Consider the following 16,906-nt stretch of genomic DNA (forward strand, 5'->3'; position numbering starts at 1 on the left):
TTTTCAAATGATATATAAAACTTTACTTTTTAAACTAAATTTTAATGCAATATGTAATTTAAAACAACAAAAACAACAACAACAACGTGAACCATGAAAACAAGCAGCTGTGTCTCCCACCACAGGTCAGATCAGTCACACACCCTCATCCCTCAGCACCACCACCCCCACCATGGCCCATACACAGATGGAGACTCAGAAGGAAAGGTGGCTGCTGAACATTTTGCCCAAAGCAAGATCTTTATAACTCAGTGCCCTCGAAAGACTCTCTCTCCAATAGAAAAACTGAAAAGACAACTCAAAGAAAAGGGTACAGACTGAGAAGAATCAAGGGAGAAAATTCAAGAGACCAGAGTGGTTACACAGGGAACCCTCAGATGAGGCCAGGGCTTAGCAGGGCAAGAGCCCCAGGTAGACATAGCACAGAACCAAGGGTCTCGGTACAGGAGAAGCCCTACTCACCTGTAAGAAAAGCATCTGTAGACAAAAAACTCAGATTAGGGGGCACCTGGGTGGTTCAGTCGGTTAAGTGTCTACCTTCAGCTCAGGTCATGATCTCAGGGTCCTGGGATTGAGCCCTGAGTTGGACTCCCTGCTCAGCAGAGAGTGTGCTTCTCCCTCTCCCTCTGTCCCTCCCCCTGCTCATGCTCTCTCTCTCAAATAAATGAATAAAATCTTAAAAAAAAAAAAAAAAACACCCAGATTAGACAGGCCTGCAGAAGCCAGTTAACCACAGAAAGAGGACTAGGCAGTCAATGAAAGGTCATAATACAAATGAACAAAGGGGCAGGACACCACTGAATGAGGCCAGGGAGCTGGCATTCATGAATAGCAGAGGAGGCAGAACTACCAAACTCCTCTTTTGTTTGTGTCTCCTTTGCCAAGAAGATTATTAGACAGGACAAGATGAGGAAAAGGGAAAAATCATTATATTTCATGAAGCATCTACTATGTGCCATGCAGCACGCATATATCATAATCTTATTTAATCCTGAGAACAGGTACCAGTCATGAATCCTGCATTACATATAAGGACAATAACCTCAGAAAGGTGAAGCTGCTTGTTCAAGGACCCAGAGTCCGTGAGTGGTCTAATACTTTCATTTAGATATTGTGCATCTTAAGAGTGAAGTTTTGTGTATGTGTTTCTCTTTTTTTAAAGATTTATTTATTTATTTGAGAGAGGGAGAGAAACAGAGAGACAGAGAGAGAGAACAAGTGGGGGAGGGGCAGAGGGAGAGAATGAAGCAGACTCCCCACTGAGCACAGAGCCTGACGCAGGGCTCCACCTCACAACCCATGAGATCACTACCTGAGGTGAAACCAAGAGTCAGACGCCCAACCGACTGAGCCACCCAGGTGCCCCTGTGTATGTGTTTCTGTTGCAGGGTGTGGAATGGTTGGGGGAGGAGGTTGTGGGCAAACAGCTCACCATTGCCTCCATTTAAGTTTTCAGTCACACCTTCCTGGACCTCTGTCATACAAGCTGCAGTTTTGAGAGAGCATCCTCCATCCAGAGAGCTGGTTTTCAGAGCCTAGTAGTAGGGGGAACACTTCTTCCCCAATTCCTATGCTTCCTTCAATATGGAGGGATATCTATCAGTGTGACACTCCTGGCGGCTCTCTCCTCCCCTGCAAAGGTGGAGCAAAGTATTTGCTGGGTTTGACAGAACAGGACAAGAATGTTTCGGTCAATGCAAAGGTCTCTTGTCTCTCTAGGAGAAGAGTCAAAAGGACAATTCAGAGCAATTCACAAACTCACCACCTCAGAGTAGTCAGGACGAGAAGTGGACCAGAGAACTCAAGAGGTCAGAGTGTCATAGGGAAGCTTTCTGCTCTTCCTCAGGATCTCCCAGCTGGCAAAATGCCTGCGCTCTTGGGCTGGGATGGTGTAGCAGTTCAACCCAAGCCCTTCCCTATGGGTGAGGCTTGAGACTTTTCCACCCTGTCTTGAGTGGGTGCACCATGAACACTACACATCCAAGACACTTTCTCCAGTGCTTCGGTTGGTAATAAAGCTGAGGTCTCCATCCCCACCTGCCTTGCTTCCCTGTCTCAATCAGTTCAGAACTCAGCTGGGGAAAAAGGGTTGTTATGGACTGACTCCACCAAGCAAAGCAACAACATCCGATGAAGAACCTCGCATTTATTCTGATTTCATTTCACCTCATTAGCTCCAGTCTGGTTTGCATTGCTCATACCAAGATGGCACATGATGTTAAGTCTGAGTCAACATCTCAAAGGAATGACAAGTAAGTGGAAATGGTCCAGAGAAGACAGAGTAGAATAATGAAAGTTCTGGAAACCCAGCCTTGGGGGGAATGGTAAAAGGAATGAGAAGATTTAGTTCAAAGCAGATTTGGTCATGATATGATACAGTCTTCACGTCTTTCAAGGGCTCTCATGCAAAAGAGTGCTTTAATTAGATTATGTGACTTCCAAGGGCAGAACTAAGTGCATTGATGAATGTTCCAAGGACGCATATTTTGGCTCATTAGGAGGAAGATATTTACAACTATTAGCATTGTATAAGAATGGAATGATTTTCCTGAGGAGGTATTGAGCTTTCCATCACTGGGCTATTCAAACAACCCCACTAGATGAAAGGGATGATCCTGAAAAGAGCATTGGGAGATGACTGGTTGTGTAAACCCCACAATGGCAGAGCGGGATGTTTTTCCCCCTCACCACTTCCCCCCTCCAACCCAATTACAACTGACCTGTAATGAGGGGAGTGGGCCAGGGGAGACCCCTTGCATGTGGCCAAACCCTGCCTGGGCAATAAGATACAGTGAAATCCCAACCCCTACACTGTTGCCCTATAATGATGCTCCCCTAAGATGACTTATTGGTTTACTGTCTGTGTGTGAACACACACTTCCTGTGGCTTACTCTAAAGCTTCTCTCAAACTGTAAGTGGGAGGGCGCCTGGGTGGCTCAGTTGGTAAGCGACTGCCTTCGGCTCAGGTCCATGGTCCCGGGGTCCTGGGATCGAGTCCCACATCTGGCTCCTGGCTCGGCAGGGAGCCTGCTTTTCCCTCTGACCCTCTCCCCTCTCATGCTGTTTCTCTCTCTCTCTCTCTCAAATAAATAAATAAATAAAATCTTAAAAAAAAAAAAATAAATAAATAAAAAACTGTAAGTGGGAAAAGGTGTGCATGTTAGGAAGGAGGATTCTGACGGAGTGATTTCCTCTGTCTTATATTCCAGGGCCTGTTGCAGTCATCCTCGCTCTCTTTCATATCTTTCCAGAGTTGGGCTATTTTAGCAACCTTATCCTCTGACTATCTGATCATCAGCACCCTCAGGCAGCACTGTTTGGCTCAGGATGAGAATTACCACCTACAGATGGCCCTTTTTGTGTGTTATTTCATTCCATCCTGGCAATAATCCCAGGGAGATCAGTCTTATGATTAGCTCCATTTTACAGATAAGGAACTAAAGTTCAGAGAGGTTAACTCACTTGTTCTAGGTCAGAAAGCTAGTGAGTGGCAAGGCAGGAGTTGGTGGTCAAATTGGTCACTGTCTTAAGTGTGTCACCTTAACCACTGCACCCTCCCCAAATAACAGTGACCAGACCTGCAATTAGGTGTACATATGTTATGGCTCTGTTTGAAGAAAGGAACATAATTTTGGTTTTGTTTCTAATCGCATTCTTTTTTTTTTTTTAAGAGAGGGAGAGGTCAGGGGAGGGACAGAAGGAGATAGAGAGAGAGAGAATCTTAAGCAGGCTCCACAGCCAGCTTGGAGTCAGTCCGATGTGGGGCTCGATCTCATGTCCCTGAGATCATGACCTGAGCTGAAATCAAGAGTCGGATGCTTAACCGACTGAGCCACCCAGGTACCCCTCTAATCACCTTCTTAATGATGCCTGGGTTTGGTTTGACTCTGTAGGCCTCAGGACTTCAGTAAACACAAGTCTTCAGAAAACAGGATTCAGTGAATCCCAGTCCCTTTCCAGTGTTTCATTGACCTATCAGAGCCTTTGACTCATAAAAGTGGAATTTGGGTTCTATTCAGTCTAAGACCGTGTTGGGCACTGACTCAAATTTAAAATGTCCCTGGCCCAGGACCAGACCTTGAGTCCTCTGCACACAAAGGGCATTCAACACAAGGTTCCTAATGGTTTCTGTTCTTGGATTTTAGAATTGTTTCTCAGGGGACATATATCTTTCCATTGTCCTGCTTATGGCATGAAGTTAATGGGAGTTGGTATTTCTGAGCACAGAGGAAGGATCTTGTGATGTGGAGGAATCAGGGAGTGACAGAGTATAGCCTGTAGTGAATTCTGTGCTTAAGAGGAGATGCCGCTTTGTGATGACGGGTGGGATGGAACTGCCAGGGGTCACTGGATCATCCAAGCTGGGCAAGTTCCCCTATTCCACTCCATCACTGCTCCCTGCTTACTTGGCCCCCATCTTGCACTCTTTGGGACCGGGATTTACTGATTTTCCTCATTCCAGGTCATCTGCTAATGTCTGTTTGGTTCAGTACAACAGAACTATCTGAACCATCTACCCACTAACCTGATGCCAATGGCCTTACCTCAGAACATTTTCCCACACCATGTCCTAGCACATACATATTGACAGCCTCTGATCTAACCTAATTCCGGACTCGGAGAGCCTAGCATCGAACACCAAAGTTAAGAAGACGGGGGATGGGGCAAAGGAATAGCACCTAGAAAGTGTTCATCTTTAGGAGCATAAATAGGGAATTCCACAATCTGCAGGGTAATTAAGGTTAAGATACTGACGTACACAAATTGACAAGGCAGCTATGGCCTTGAGGGTATGGACAAAGATAATCTGATCATTTTTCGAGAAAAGAACTTGTTTGCACCAGGAACCTTCTGAAAAACTCAGGTTTTACCTCCCTGGCAACACTTGACCTGTCTTAGAGGTAGTAAATTTTTTTTTTTTAACTACAGTGGCTTGGATACCTTACAACATTTTGGAAAACTAATAGGTATCCAGAACTTCCCTGGAAATTTGGAGAGTAGAGATGTAGTATATGATACGACCTCTATTGTCAAGAACATTTGCACAAGACATTCAGACTTTCAGGGAAATAGAAGGATTTTAATGGGGACCGGTTAGCTTCATATTTTAGAGAAGCATTATTCTGGCTACAGGATGAGGATGGAGAAATGAGGGATAGTGATAATGACCAAGACGCTATTACAAGAGTCCACTTGAGAAGCTTTGACACAGGGAGTGGCAGGGGAACGAAAAGGAGGGGAGAGATTCAAAAGACGGTGAAAGGTCACCGAGTTATGAATAAAGACTGGTTGGATGAGGTAGAAAGAGAAGAGTCAAGGAGAACTCTCCAATTTCTGATTTGGGTGGATTGATGGAAAGATTCAAAGATGGCTCTGAATTCTCTGACTCAGGCAGATGGGTGGATAGTGATAGCGCCATCAACAGAGAGGGAGTATTGGGCTGATGGCAGGATTTCAGAGACACTTATTGAGTGCAGTCAGGGACAGGTGGACTCTTGTACATTTTGGGAGAGATAGGAAGGAGTGGGTATTTGTTGCTGAGTGCAGGAAACAAGGGACAGAGCAGTGGGGGAGAAGCATGGAAAAGCAGCATCCTGGAAGGCAAAGGAGGCCATGTCAAGAAGGAAAATACGGTCACAGCGCTGGCACAGAAGTCAAGTTCCAGTGATTGGGACACCCGTGACCCTTGGGAAAGCAGTTTCAATAGCCTGGTCAGGACCAGAGGATGTTCTCTTTGCACCACATCCTGGGTAAGCGGGAGCATACTTAGAACCAAGTCATCACAAATCTCTGTCCAGAACAAGCCAACAATTAAGTCACTGTAGAACAATGCGGCCTTCAGAGCTCAGCCATGTCACACTGTCCTTTCTACACAGATGACCCTAGCAAAATGAACGAGCAGAGTTAAGGACCTAAGCACGTGGGCAGATTGGGGCAATGCCTTTGTATCCAACCAATGACCACAAAAAGAGGAGGACGTTACACCAGCTTGGTTTGTTCGCTTATGGCTCATTCACTCATTAACATTGTATTAGTTCTCCTGGGCTCAAAGACTGAGAAGGAGGACACAGTCATGAAAGAGACCTGACCCCTGCCTTCAAACAGCTTACAATACATTTGGGGTGGGGGTGGGGCGACTTTCATTCCCCAGTCAAAACACTTCATCTAGAATGCCTAATAAAATCATATGCCAGGGGCACCTGGGTGGCTCGGTTGGTTGAGCGACTGCCTTCGGCTCGGGTCATGATCCTGGAGTCCCGGGATCGAGTCCCACATCGGGCTCCCTGCTCAGCGGGGAGTCTGCTTCTCCCTCTGACCCTCCTCCCTCTCATGCTCTCTGTCTCTCATTCTCTCTCTCGCAAATAAATAAAAAATCTTAAAAAAAAAAAAAATCATATGCCAACTTTTACAACATTACCTGGGTTAGCAATACCTGTTTATGCTTCTTTGTAGGGGGGTAAGGTAAAGCTTAAACTGAATGATAAAACATGATATGTGCTCATATAAAAAAAATTCCATAGGCTGACTGGATTATAGGCTCATGGCGGACCGTATCAATTCCTTACTATAGACTTCAAAGACCTCTTCCCTTGTAGCATTAACCATCACTATGTGACCCAAGTTTCTCCAGGCTCCTTCTCTAAACCTAACCAAGGCCTCGTTCTGTATTTTCAAATGGCAGTGGCTTTCCACCTGCACTTCCCCCTTCCTGCCCTCAAAATCAAAACCGAAGTCAAATTCACTCTTGTGCCATCTCTGAAATCATCACCCTTTTCAAACAGCCCTATCACTCTCTGTGGTCCCTTCATTTTATCTTCTGTCACCTGGATCTCTTGCATCCAGTCAGTTGCCAAGTTCTGCATCAAACAGAGTCTTGTACACAGAATAGATCGTCAGCATTTACTTGCTGATTGAATGAACACATTTTATATCCTAGACACCGTAACTAGTTAGTAACACTGGTAATAGCAGTGGTTAAGAGCATGGCTTTTGGTGGTAGGTAGGTCTGATCTGGTTTTAGCCCACCTCTGCTACTTAATAGCTCGGTGACTTTGGACATGTAGTGCCCTTGTTCACAAGATGTAAGTGATTAGGGTTGTGAGAATCAAATATAAAATGTAAAACTCTGAACACAGTCATGTTATTTCTTAGTCCCATGGCCCACTGTCAATATTTATCCATCTTAGTAATCTAATGTTAGATCCAAAGGAGCCCAAATCCCAAGCGACGCCAACAGTGTTCAGTTTTAGAACCTTAATTGGACTATTTAATAAGTCCCAGAAGGGGTCACTATCCACCTAGGACCCTTTGTTTAGAGCATAAAATAAGGACTTCCACATAACACAGATCCTTCTTCCAGCCCTTCATCCATCCCCCATTGTACGCTGTTTTGAAAACTCTAATTAAAAATTACCCAGCTCAACAAGTTTTAATGAGTGCTAGTTGTGTTGTGTAGTAGCTGCTTAACCAATTAGCCTGGAAGACCTTCCTATTTTCCCTCTAGAAAGCTGCTTTTTCATTCCTAATGAGGTCCCTCTTTTGTCAAGCTTTCCCCAGCCTCTGACACAGGAGCCTGGCCCACCCCTGGGCTCCAGGCATTCAGGAACCCTCCTGGAGGCACCTCTGTGCCCCATCGCACAACCATGCTTAGTTATGGCCACATCTCTCCCAGCAGACTATGAAGCCCTCTAGGTGTGTGCCCTGCACCCAATAGATGCTGAATCAAGATGGTTGGGAAAGATGGAGGGGCCAGGATGGAAGGCCCAGGGCAGAAAATCAAAGTTACCTTTGCGTTTTCCACCTAGTTCCAAGGGTAGGCTGAGAAGGATAATGCACCACCTCAGAGGAGGAGGAGAAACCCAGTGGTCAAAGGTCTAGGGAAACTGGAAACTTTGATCCCATCATTTGACAACATAGTGATTGTATGGGCTTTAATCTTCTTCCCCCATTGTTTCTAGATTGTACACCGCACATACTGAGCACTCAATAAATAGTTGTTACATAAATAAATGAGTGTTTCTTCTCTCCATTTCTTTGTCAGACTTTCTTTTTCTTTGTTCTACCTAACCCCTACTCTTCAACTTTTCCCCTCACCGCCTGATGCACAAAATCACCTCCCTTCTCCCTCCCCCTTTCCCTCTCTCCCTCTGTCTCATCCACTAAAGCCATCTATAAGAGAGAGAGAGTGTGTGTGTGTACTGTCATTTCTAGTCTACAGAGGAGGAAACAGAAGTTCAAAAGCCCAAAGCTGGGTGCGAATGGTCATGCAGCTACTGAGAGTTATGTAACAGGTAATGTCTTACTGCCCCAGATCCTTTGGCCATTTTTGTGTGCTCTAATCCATGGAGTTCTCCACTCTCAGCAGCCAGCACCTGCGACTTTGTTCCAGGGCTGCCCCAGGACACCAGAGCTCACTTTGCCGGTGAACATGGAAAACCACAAGTGCCAGGAGTTTAAGCCTCCCCACCTCCCCACCAGCAAGGCGGGGCGACAGCCCTTAACTAATGACTGACAGGTGTGAGGGCATTGGGACTACAGCTCCCCGGCCCCCAATGGGGACAGTTCTCATGTGTGACCCCCACTGCCTCCAGATCAGCCCAAGCGAGTAAGCCAACATGACCTTCAGCCAGCTCCCCTTGAGGCTGCACCCCAGCTTGGCTTCCCTTCCCTGCCCATTTTCCCTACTCCCAGACAAATATTCCTTGGAAACCTTCCTAATAAAGCCCTTTCCCCTAAACCCTTATCTCAAGCCCGGCTTCTGGAGGATGCAGCCTAAGGCAAGTTAATGCAGGATTCAAACCCAAGCCTGTCAGACTTCAACATTTTTTTTCCATTTTATTGTGCCTGAGATGCCATTGCAATGATATGGGCCTTCTCTTCACTAATTTCACAGCCATTTTAAAAATTGAATGGCTACATAGCTTCAGATGCCTTGAAGACAAATATGACGTTTCCGAAGCTCTATGCTTGCTTCTTTCTTCTTACTATAATTATATGTTTCTGAGACAAAATATCTTTAAATATCCTAGCAAAATGAAGTAAGGGACTCAAAGAAAAAAGTTACTGTTTTCAACTTATCTTTGTAATTGTCTTATACCGGGGTCCATAATTAAATAGGCACTAAAATGGACTTCATCCTTTTAACATGATCTCTCTTTAAAATGTTTTCATTATAGAAGGAATAGAACTGCACTGGAGGAATTCTAGGGGAGAAAACAAATCTAAGTGCTCAAGTCCAGCCATTCACAATTTCCTTCAGTGTTTTCCTATCCCTCTGACATGGGTACGGTCTTATTCAAACACCTGGAGCCGCTGGGTCTCCCATTAGCCCATCTTTCCATTTTGTGACACAGTCCTGTGGTTGTCATCTTTAATTCTCGTCCGTTGTTACACCCAGAGGATAGATGGTAACCTGTCACCATTTTAATCGCTTTTGATATTTCATGATTGTAAATGATGCACTGAACAACATTGTGAATATGCCATGTTGTTTGCGTCTACCCTTTTCCCGTACTTCAGATTATTTCTTTAAGAGAAGTCTCCAAATCTTGAATTATCAGATAAAGGAATAAAATGTATGGCTTTTGATGTACACCACCACAGGTCTTCAACCACCCTAAAATGAGTACCCATTTATAACATAAGCCGACCTGAAACAAAGATTATTATTCCAAGTAAGGGTGCCTTATTTGTTAATGAGTTCTGCTCTAACTAGATGGATTCATTTTACATTTCTCCATTTAGTAGAAAGGTCTGGAAACCTCTAGAATTATACTGAAACTGTGGCATATCTCACGAAAATGACTTAGAACCTTAAGGGGACATTGCAGTCATCCTTAAATGGATGTAGCTCCTTTCTTAATTCCAAGCTGTCTAATTGCTAAGCATTTCATGGAGGGATTAGTCACTGGGCTTGAGTTCCTAATTGAATCAGTCATTTTACACACAACAAAACACAAGTCAGGACATTTCAATGGCTGATGTAGGCTAACTGACTTGGGTGTGTATTTTGTGGGTTTCTGCATGCCTACATCTTCAAAAACAGAGGATACAGTACACTGACAAGATAAATATACAAGACAAGATGGAAGCAAATCAGGGCTCCTGTTTTCTCAGTCATCCTGAAGTTTGCCAGAGTTTATCCCAAGGTTTGGTATTTTTGCTTATTAGCCTAAGAAGTACTGCTCCCTGAAATTGATTTTCCAGGACTATTTGGACCTCCAAGAGATCATGTCCCATTAGCATCAAGCACAGTATGACTGTTACGTATTTTTTTTAACATGCTTAATTGTTCCATCTTCTTTCAGGCAAGTGGGAAAGTACAATAAATAAAAACCTGCAATTATTCTGAAGATCACGGATACACACATGGTACACATAGAACAGAGGATTTTAGACTGCTATTACAGCTTTTCAGTCAGCCCCCCCATAAGGATTCTAGTGAAAAAGTGGAAAACCTACCCTGTCTTCTAGATGCATGATCCCAGACAATACTAGACATTCATTAGATAAACATCCTGTTGATCAACTATATTTTCTACCTTTGAACTGTTTGGGTTGTCCCCCACCCCCCCCCAATTGAAAAAGCTTGTTTTCCATAGCATTCCAAAACTCCAATAAGTGGCAGTGGAACGAAAAGGAGGGGAGAGATTCAAAAGACGGTATAAAATGCCAACCTGCATTTTATCTTAAGAGAGAATTTCACTATCGGGTTAACGTCAAAGGCAAAATGGACAGGTTACTTGACAGTCCATTTCTCAGTGCAATGAGAAGAGCCCTGATTTGCTTCCATCCACACCCTAAGTTTGCCTTCATCCCAGTAGGTCAAAGCCACCTGCACACATCACCCAGTGTGGGGTGATGACCTCGGGGCAAATGCTTCTGCACAGGATGCCTCACCTGGGCAGGACTTTCTGGGTTAGGATATTGGTGGGTAATCCTAATTAAAGCCCCATCCAAGCTCAGACTTCACAACCAAACAAACCAGTTTTACAACACACAGGAATTTAATTTGGCCTCACACTTGCAGTGGAAAAAAAAACACAAAAGAAGAAAAAGGCTGGTTGCTGAGCTAATGAGCAACTGCCTTCCAGACATACTGCCAACTTGATTCAATTAAGAAACATTAGCGGTCTAATGACAGATTTGAAGACAAAAGGTTCAGATGAGGCACGGTTTTGTGACCGCAGCCAGGCAAACTGCAAAATTTCCAACCTGGGTAAGCGTCCCTTCGATATTTCAAAAATACAGCGAAGTACAAGGAGAGGCTGATTTTGCAAGCTTTCTTGCACATCTAAGGAATAAGAAGAGCCTAAGCCTAGAACACAGCCAAACATTAACCTCAGAGCAAAATTCCATTTAAGCCTAAAGAAACCTATGTGGTTTTCCTGGGTCCAACTAAACACATGAAATACCAGAGGTTTGCTTATTCTTCTTTATCCTGGGAAATGAACAAAATCATGGCTTGGGTGCCCTTCCCCTCGTCAGTCCCTCTTATCTCCAGCCCCTTCCAGTTCATCTGGTGAAAAAAAGCAAACCAAAACACCGCAGTGAAAGACACTCGGGGATGTGCTTTCATTACTCCATGCCAGGTATTTTATCTTTAAACCTAATTTGAAAATTCCCGCTACCCCAAAGCCCGTGCTAGGTTCTGCCCTGAGTGAGAACTGCAGTACCGTCCACTTACCTGTGATTAGCACCGCCTTTTGATCCACAGGTAACAGCTCTTGACCAGAGAGGTAAGTATACAGGAGGAAGCAGGACAGGAGGCAGAGGATCAAGCTCCAGGAGAGGGGCAGGCTGAGCAGCAGGTAAGCCCCTCCCCAGAGACCCGCCAGGCAGACCACCTTTCTGCCGGCCTGCCCTGGGCTCTTCTTGAGACTGCAAAGGGCTATTCCTGCTAGCACTACGGTGACAGCCAGGCAGAGCCACGCTGTCTCAGAGAAGGTGCTCATTCTCAGAGACGTGCTGCACCTTTGAGTGCTCAGGACCAGCGAGACAAGCGGGCAAAGGCTGGGTGCAGCAGCCTGGGTTATATGTACAGAGAGGCAAGAAGGGAGGGGGAGAAAGTGGCTCTGGCACACTTCGGATGAGCAGGGATTAAGCACACTCATACAGGCACGTTTTTGCTGGTGGGTCCTTGAAACCGGTGAGCAGTTTCATATAAATACCAGAGCACTTCCTATTCAATAGCTCCCCCAAAGCCACCTGCACACATGACCCATAAACATACTCACCCACAACAAACGCACACAGGTTATTTTTTCATGACCTCTGGTGAGATAACTAGTTGGATAATAATTGACAGAATTCAATCTGAACACTGAATAACAAAACCTTTAGCTCACGGGAAACGTCTTCTGCTTTAGGAGCCCGGGCGTGACTGTCAATTTCTTTTTCGGACCTGAGGTGGGGGTCGGGTGGGTTGCGGGGGATGGGGACCGGGTGTGTGTGTGTGTGTGTGTGTGTGTGTGCATGCGTGTGTAAATGCAAGCAACCAGTGAGGTTTGGAAGATCTAAGGGGAAGACCACTCTGATTTTGTTTGTGTCTGCGCGCCATCTCCCACCTGCGTCAGGGTGAAGTGTTGGATAGCGAGGGAAGATAGAATACAGAGGAAGAGATTCTTGGCAGATGACAAGTGTGCTGGTCTTGCCAGAAAGGAGGTATGCCAGGCAGAGATAAGAACAATGATAATACAATTATAATGGTCAATACCCACTGGTACTTATTTATGCCAAGGGCCACGTTCCGCTACTTATTCATTCATTCTCTTTTTTGAGACTATTCTCTGCCATGCTCTGCTCCAGGCATTGGGACTCAGCAGTCAATATGCCCCGTCTCTTCGAATACAGCGTCTTTATGAGGAAGGTTCTCTCTTTGTAGTGATTTTACAAGGGAGGACACTGAGGCACAGAGAGGTCAGAGACTTGCTCAAGGGGCGCCTGGGTGGCTCAGTTGGTTGGGTGTCTGCTTTCAGCTCGGGTCATGATCCCGGGGTCCTGGGATCGAGCCCTGCATTGGGCTTCCTGCTTGGCGGGGAGTCTGCTTCTCCCTCTGCCCCTCCCCTTGTGCTCACTCCCTCTTTCTCTCTCAAACAAATAAATAAAATCTTAAAAAAAAAAAAAAAAACCCAGAGACTTGCTCAAGATCACACAGCAGTGGAGGCAAGCAGCCTTGTTTCAGTGGCTCTGAGCCACTCGACTGCCTGCTTTAGGCAAAAAATAAAACGCAGTCAGTACGTTATGAACTAGCCCTTCCCTGCTTTAGGCTTGTTTGAACCTCATGAAACACTTAAGGGATCAGTATGCTCATTTACAGAGGAAAACTGCAGCTAGGAGAGGGTACGTTCCTTATGAAAGAGCAGGTGCATCCTGACCACGCCCATGACCCACTGGCTCAAGAGCCACACTCTGGAGCCTTGACACTTAATTGACCACCAGTGATAACACTGACAGTCCCAAAGGGCACAGCCGCTGGGCTTATGGCACATCTTACGTGTGCTGGGCAGAATTCTGATAAAGACCAGGTATTAGCATATCTGGAGAGACAGGAAAAGCTCTCACTTGGAGGTCAGATTACCTGTATTCAAATCTAACCTGAGCCCTGCCACTTACTAACTAGGAAGTCAGGAGGGTCTACTTCTCTAGACCCCTGATCAGCTGTAAAATAATAAAAATACCAAGGTAAAGCACTTAGCTCACCCTGCCTGGCACACCAGAAGGAGTCTCATAAATGCTGGCAATGCATGCTTTTTATTTTTTAAGATTTTTTTTATTTATTTATTTATTTATTTATTTATTTATTTATTTATTTATTTATAGAAGGAGCAGGGGGAGGGGCAGAGGGAGAGCAAGAGAGAATCCCTAAGCAGACTCCCCACTGAGCGGGGAGCCCAATGCCAGGCTGGATCCCAGAAACCTGAGATCATGACCTGAGCCGAAATCTAGAGTCGGATGTTTAACTGATGGAGCTACCCACGTGCCCAATTCATGCTTTTTAAACAGGGAAGGAAGAACTTCAGGAGTAGAAGAAATTGCCCAGTGGAATATATACTAGTCCCCAGATATGGCAGAAGTTAGCATGGGCTGAGGGGCCAGGAGGAGGGCAAGACTCCACTTACAGGGGGTGTGGGGGAGGCTGGACTTTGGAGGAAATGTACCCAGCAGTCTGTCAGGGACAAAGGTAGAGAGAATTTTGGACAGGAAGTTGGGGAAATGAGAATTGCTCATCTGCCCTTGGCCAGGGTAGTTACAAAGGCAGCCCTCCTAGGCTCAGGGCTGTCTCCAGGTCCGAGGGAGACCAGGTGGGAGGCAATGACTTGTGGACCTTACCGTACAGTGGAACTGTGTGGGGTGACAACAAAGACCTTACAGGGGTCTTATGTGGGGCAATGGCACATCTTGTCTGCCCTCCCAGCCACATGGACACCTGAGGTGGGGAGATGTTGCTGGCTCCAGGCCAGGAAGCATTGGGGTGAGGATTTGGAATTCCCTTGGCTAGACCTGAGGTCTTCCTCCTTCCACACACCCCGTTCCCTCCTGTCGGCTGTGTGCACACCCATCCCGGGAGCGGGGACCTCTCCTGGGCCTCATGGCGTCACCACCCCGGGAGGATTCAGTCAGGCTAGCTCAGGTATTGGATAGCTTTCTAGGTGAGGGTGCAGGACAGGTTATGGCTCTTGGCTGTGGACCTTGGCACTTCTTCAGGGCTCCCACACTGGGGCTGGAGCCAAACACCCTTGTGGGTTTCCTGATGTGGGCACATCCACTGAAAATGAAGCAAGTCTTCTTCTGGTGGCAGCCCACTTGGCTTCTCAGCTGCTCAGTCCTGGGACTCCCGAGGAAAGGCCAAAAGCTGCCATGGCACAGAAGTCTAGGTAAGGATGCTCCGCACCCTCTGATGGGGCAGGAGGTGCACAATATTAGGATGGTGAGTTGTAAAGCCCCATGGAACTGAGTTCAAATCCTGACTCTGCCACTTCCTAGCCTTTCCTGAGGCTCCATTTCTTCTTCTAAAGAAAGGGAACCCAGCCCTCTAAGGTTTTGGGGTGTTTTTTTTTAAGATTTATTTATTTATTTGAGAGCGAGAGTACACCAGAGGCAGAGGGAGAGACTCCCAAGCAGACTCTGAACTGAGCACGGAGCCCGACATGGGGCTGGATCTCACAACCCTCAGATCAAGACTTGAACCAAAACCAAGGGTTGGACACTCAACCGACTGAGCCTGGCACTGACTCCTGGGCAGAGGGGAAGGTTCTTGCCAGTTCCATCGTCACACGTTCATTTCTTCATTCAGTTCATCACATAGCTCTTCCCCTTGCCATCCTTCAGACACCTGCTTCCATGTCACTTCTCGCCGTCCAACCTCAATCTCTTCCATCACCATTGTATTCATCCCTTCCCTGCGGTTAGCTCCATTCATAATTCTGAACATAATTTATTTTTAAGACTGTTCTGTCTCGGGACGCCTGGGTGGTTCAGTCGGTTGAGCATCTGCCTTCGGCTCAAGTCATGATCCCAGGGTCCTGGGATCGAGTCCTGCTCCGGGCTCCCTGCTCAGTGGGGAGCTTGCTTCTCCCTCTGCCTCCCGCTCCCCCTGCTTGTGCTCTCTTGCGCTCTCTCTCTCAAATAAATAAATAAAACTTAAAAAAAAAAAAAAAGACTGTTCTGTCTCCCCTACTAGACCATGAACTTCATGAGGGCAAGAACTGTATCTGTTTTTTGTTTTTTATTCACTGTGCACAAAATGCCTAGCCTAGTGCCAGTCCCATGGCATGTACATAATTAACATCTGTTGAATGAATAAAGGAAAGAGCAAATCTTTACAGAGTGCCTTCTAGGTGGCCGATTCTAGACCAGCCATGAGGGAACTCAGCAGTGAATAATATGGACCCAGTTCCTGACCTTGGGGAGTAGCTGCCACAGGAGCAGTGACTAGTGGGGCTGGATGGTGGGGGAAAGGAAGGCTTTATACCAACTGGGAACACAGATGGAGTCACAGAATTCTCCAGTGAGAACTAGCCCAACTCCTTCTGACCCCTGAATGAGGACCTTAGGGTCCTGGTCTATCTGAGGGCTGCCCTGCCTCTGAATGAGGACCTCCTCCATCTGGCTGAGCTGATTTGTAACTCCTCTTTGTCCCCATCATTTTGTTTTAGGGCTATCCTTGAGGCCATCCTTGCTTGGAAATGTCTCATTTTTTTGCACGCTTCTTAGCTTTCTGGGGGAAGGAGCCAAGTGGATCAAGTTATTCTCACTAATGATGCCAACAGGTTAATGAGCTGCTTCCTTCTGCTGGCAGAGGTGCCTTCCAAAAGGCGCCTCTGAAGACAAGATATCTTACCCATAAGAGAGGATTTCCCAACCTGGGCCAAAACAAACAAACAAACAAAAAACATTTCTGAGAATCCTGGAATGAACACTTTCTTAGTACCAGTGGCCCTTGAGTTTAGAAGGGAATCTGAAGTAACTTCGCGTTTGATTCTCTCTGTAACATCTCCACCAAGTGGTCATCTTGTCAGTACACCTCTGATCACAGGCACAGCCAAGCCTCTGAAGGCTGACTTTCCAGTTGAGGACATTATTAGAAAGTTCTCCTCTAGATCAAGTTTGATCCTGTGATCTGTCCTTTCTTTGCCACTTGGAGTCACACAGACCACATCTACTCCTTATTTCTTTCAGATATTTGAAAGATATTCCTTCTCCAGTCTGATAGTCTTCAATTCTGTTAAATGCCCCTTATAGACATTTTTACTCATATGTCCAAAGACTCATTTGCTCATTTGACAACTGAATCTTGTTCAGTTGACTCTCACTGTGTTTGCTGTCAAATAAAATTCCAGTTTTTGTAGGCATTTTCTTGTCATTTGAAGTTTTTTTGTTGTAAAATACATGTGGAGAAATTGT

General features: G+C 45.8%; 1 protein-coding gene across 1 annotated transcript in view; it reads right to left on the bottom strand.

Moving 5' to 3' along the window:
* The window catches only part of HSD17B2 (hydroxysteroid 17-beta dehydrogenase 2), a 43,147-nt gene extending 30,899 nt beyond the window's left edge, over positions 1-12,248 (bottom strand). Inside the window, exon 1 of the mRNA XM_081807866.1 lies at positions 11,688-12,248. Coding sequence (XP_081663992.1) covers positions 11,688-12,114 — 427 coding nt within the window. The 5' untranslated portion in view covers positions 12,115-12,248. The remainder of the gene's footprint in view (positions 1-11,687) is intronic.
* Positions 12,249-16,906: the final 4,658 nt, after the last annotated feature.

The sequence above is a fragment of the Leptonychotes weddellii genome, chromosome 16, assembly GCF_054177405.1.
Source record: "Leptonychotes weddellii isolate Sample4059 chromosome 16, ASM5417740v2, whole genome shotgun sequence".
NCBI classification, from domain to species: domain Eukaryota; kingdom Metazoa; phylum Chordata; class Mammalia; order Carnivora; family Phocidae; genus Leptonychotes; species Leptonychotes weddellii.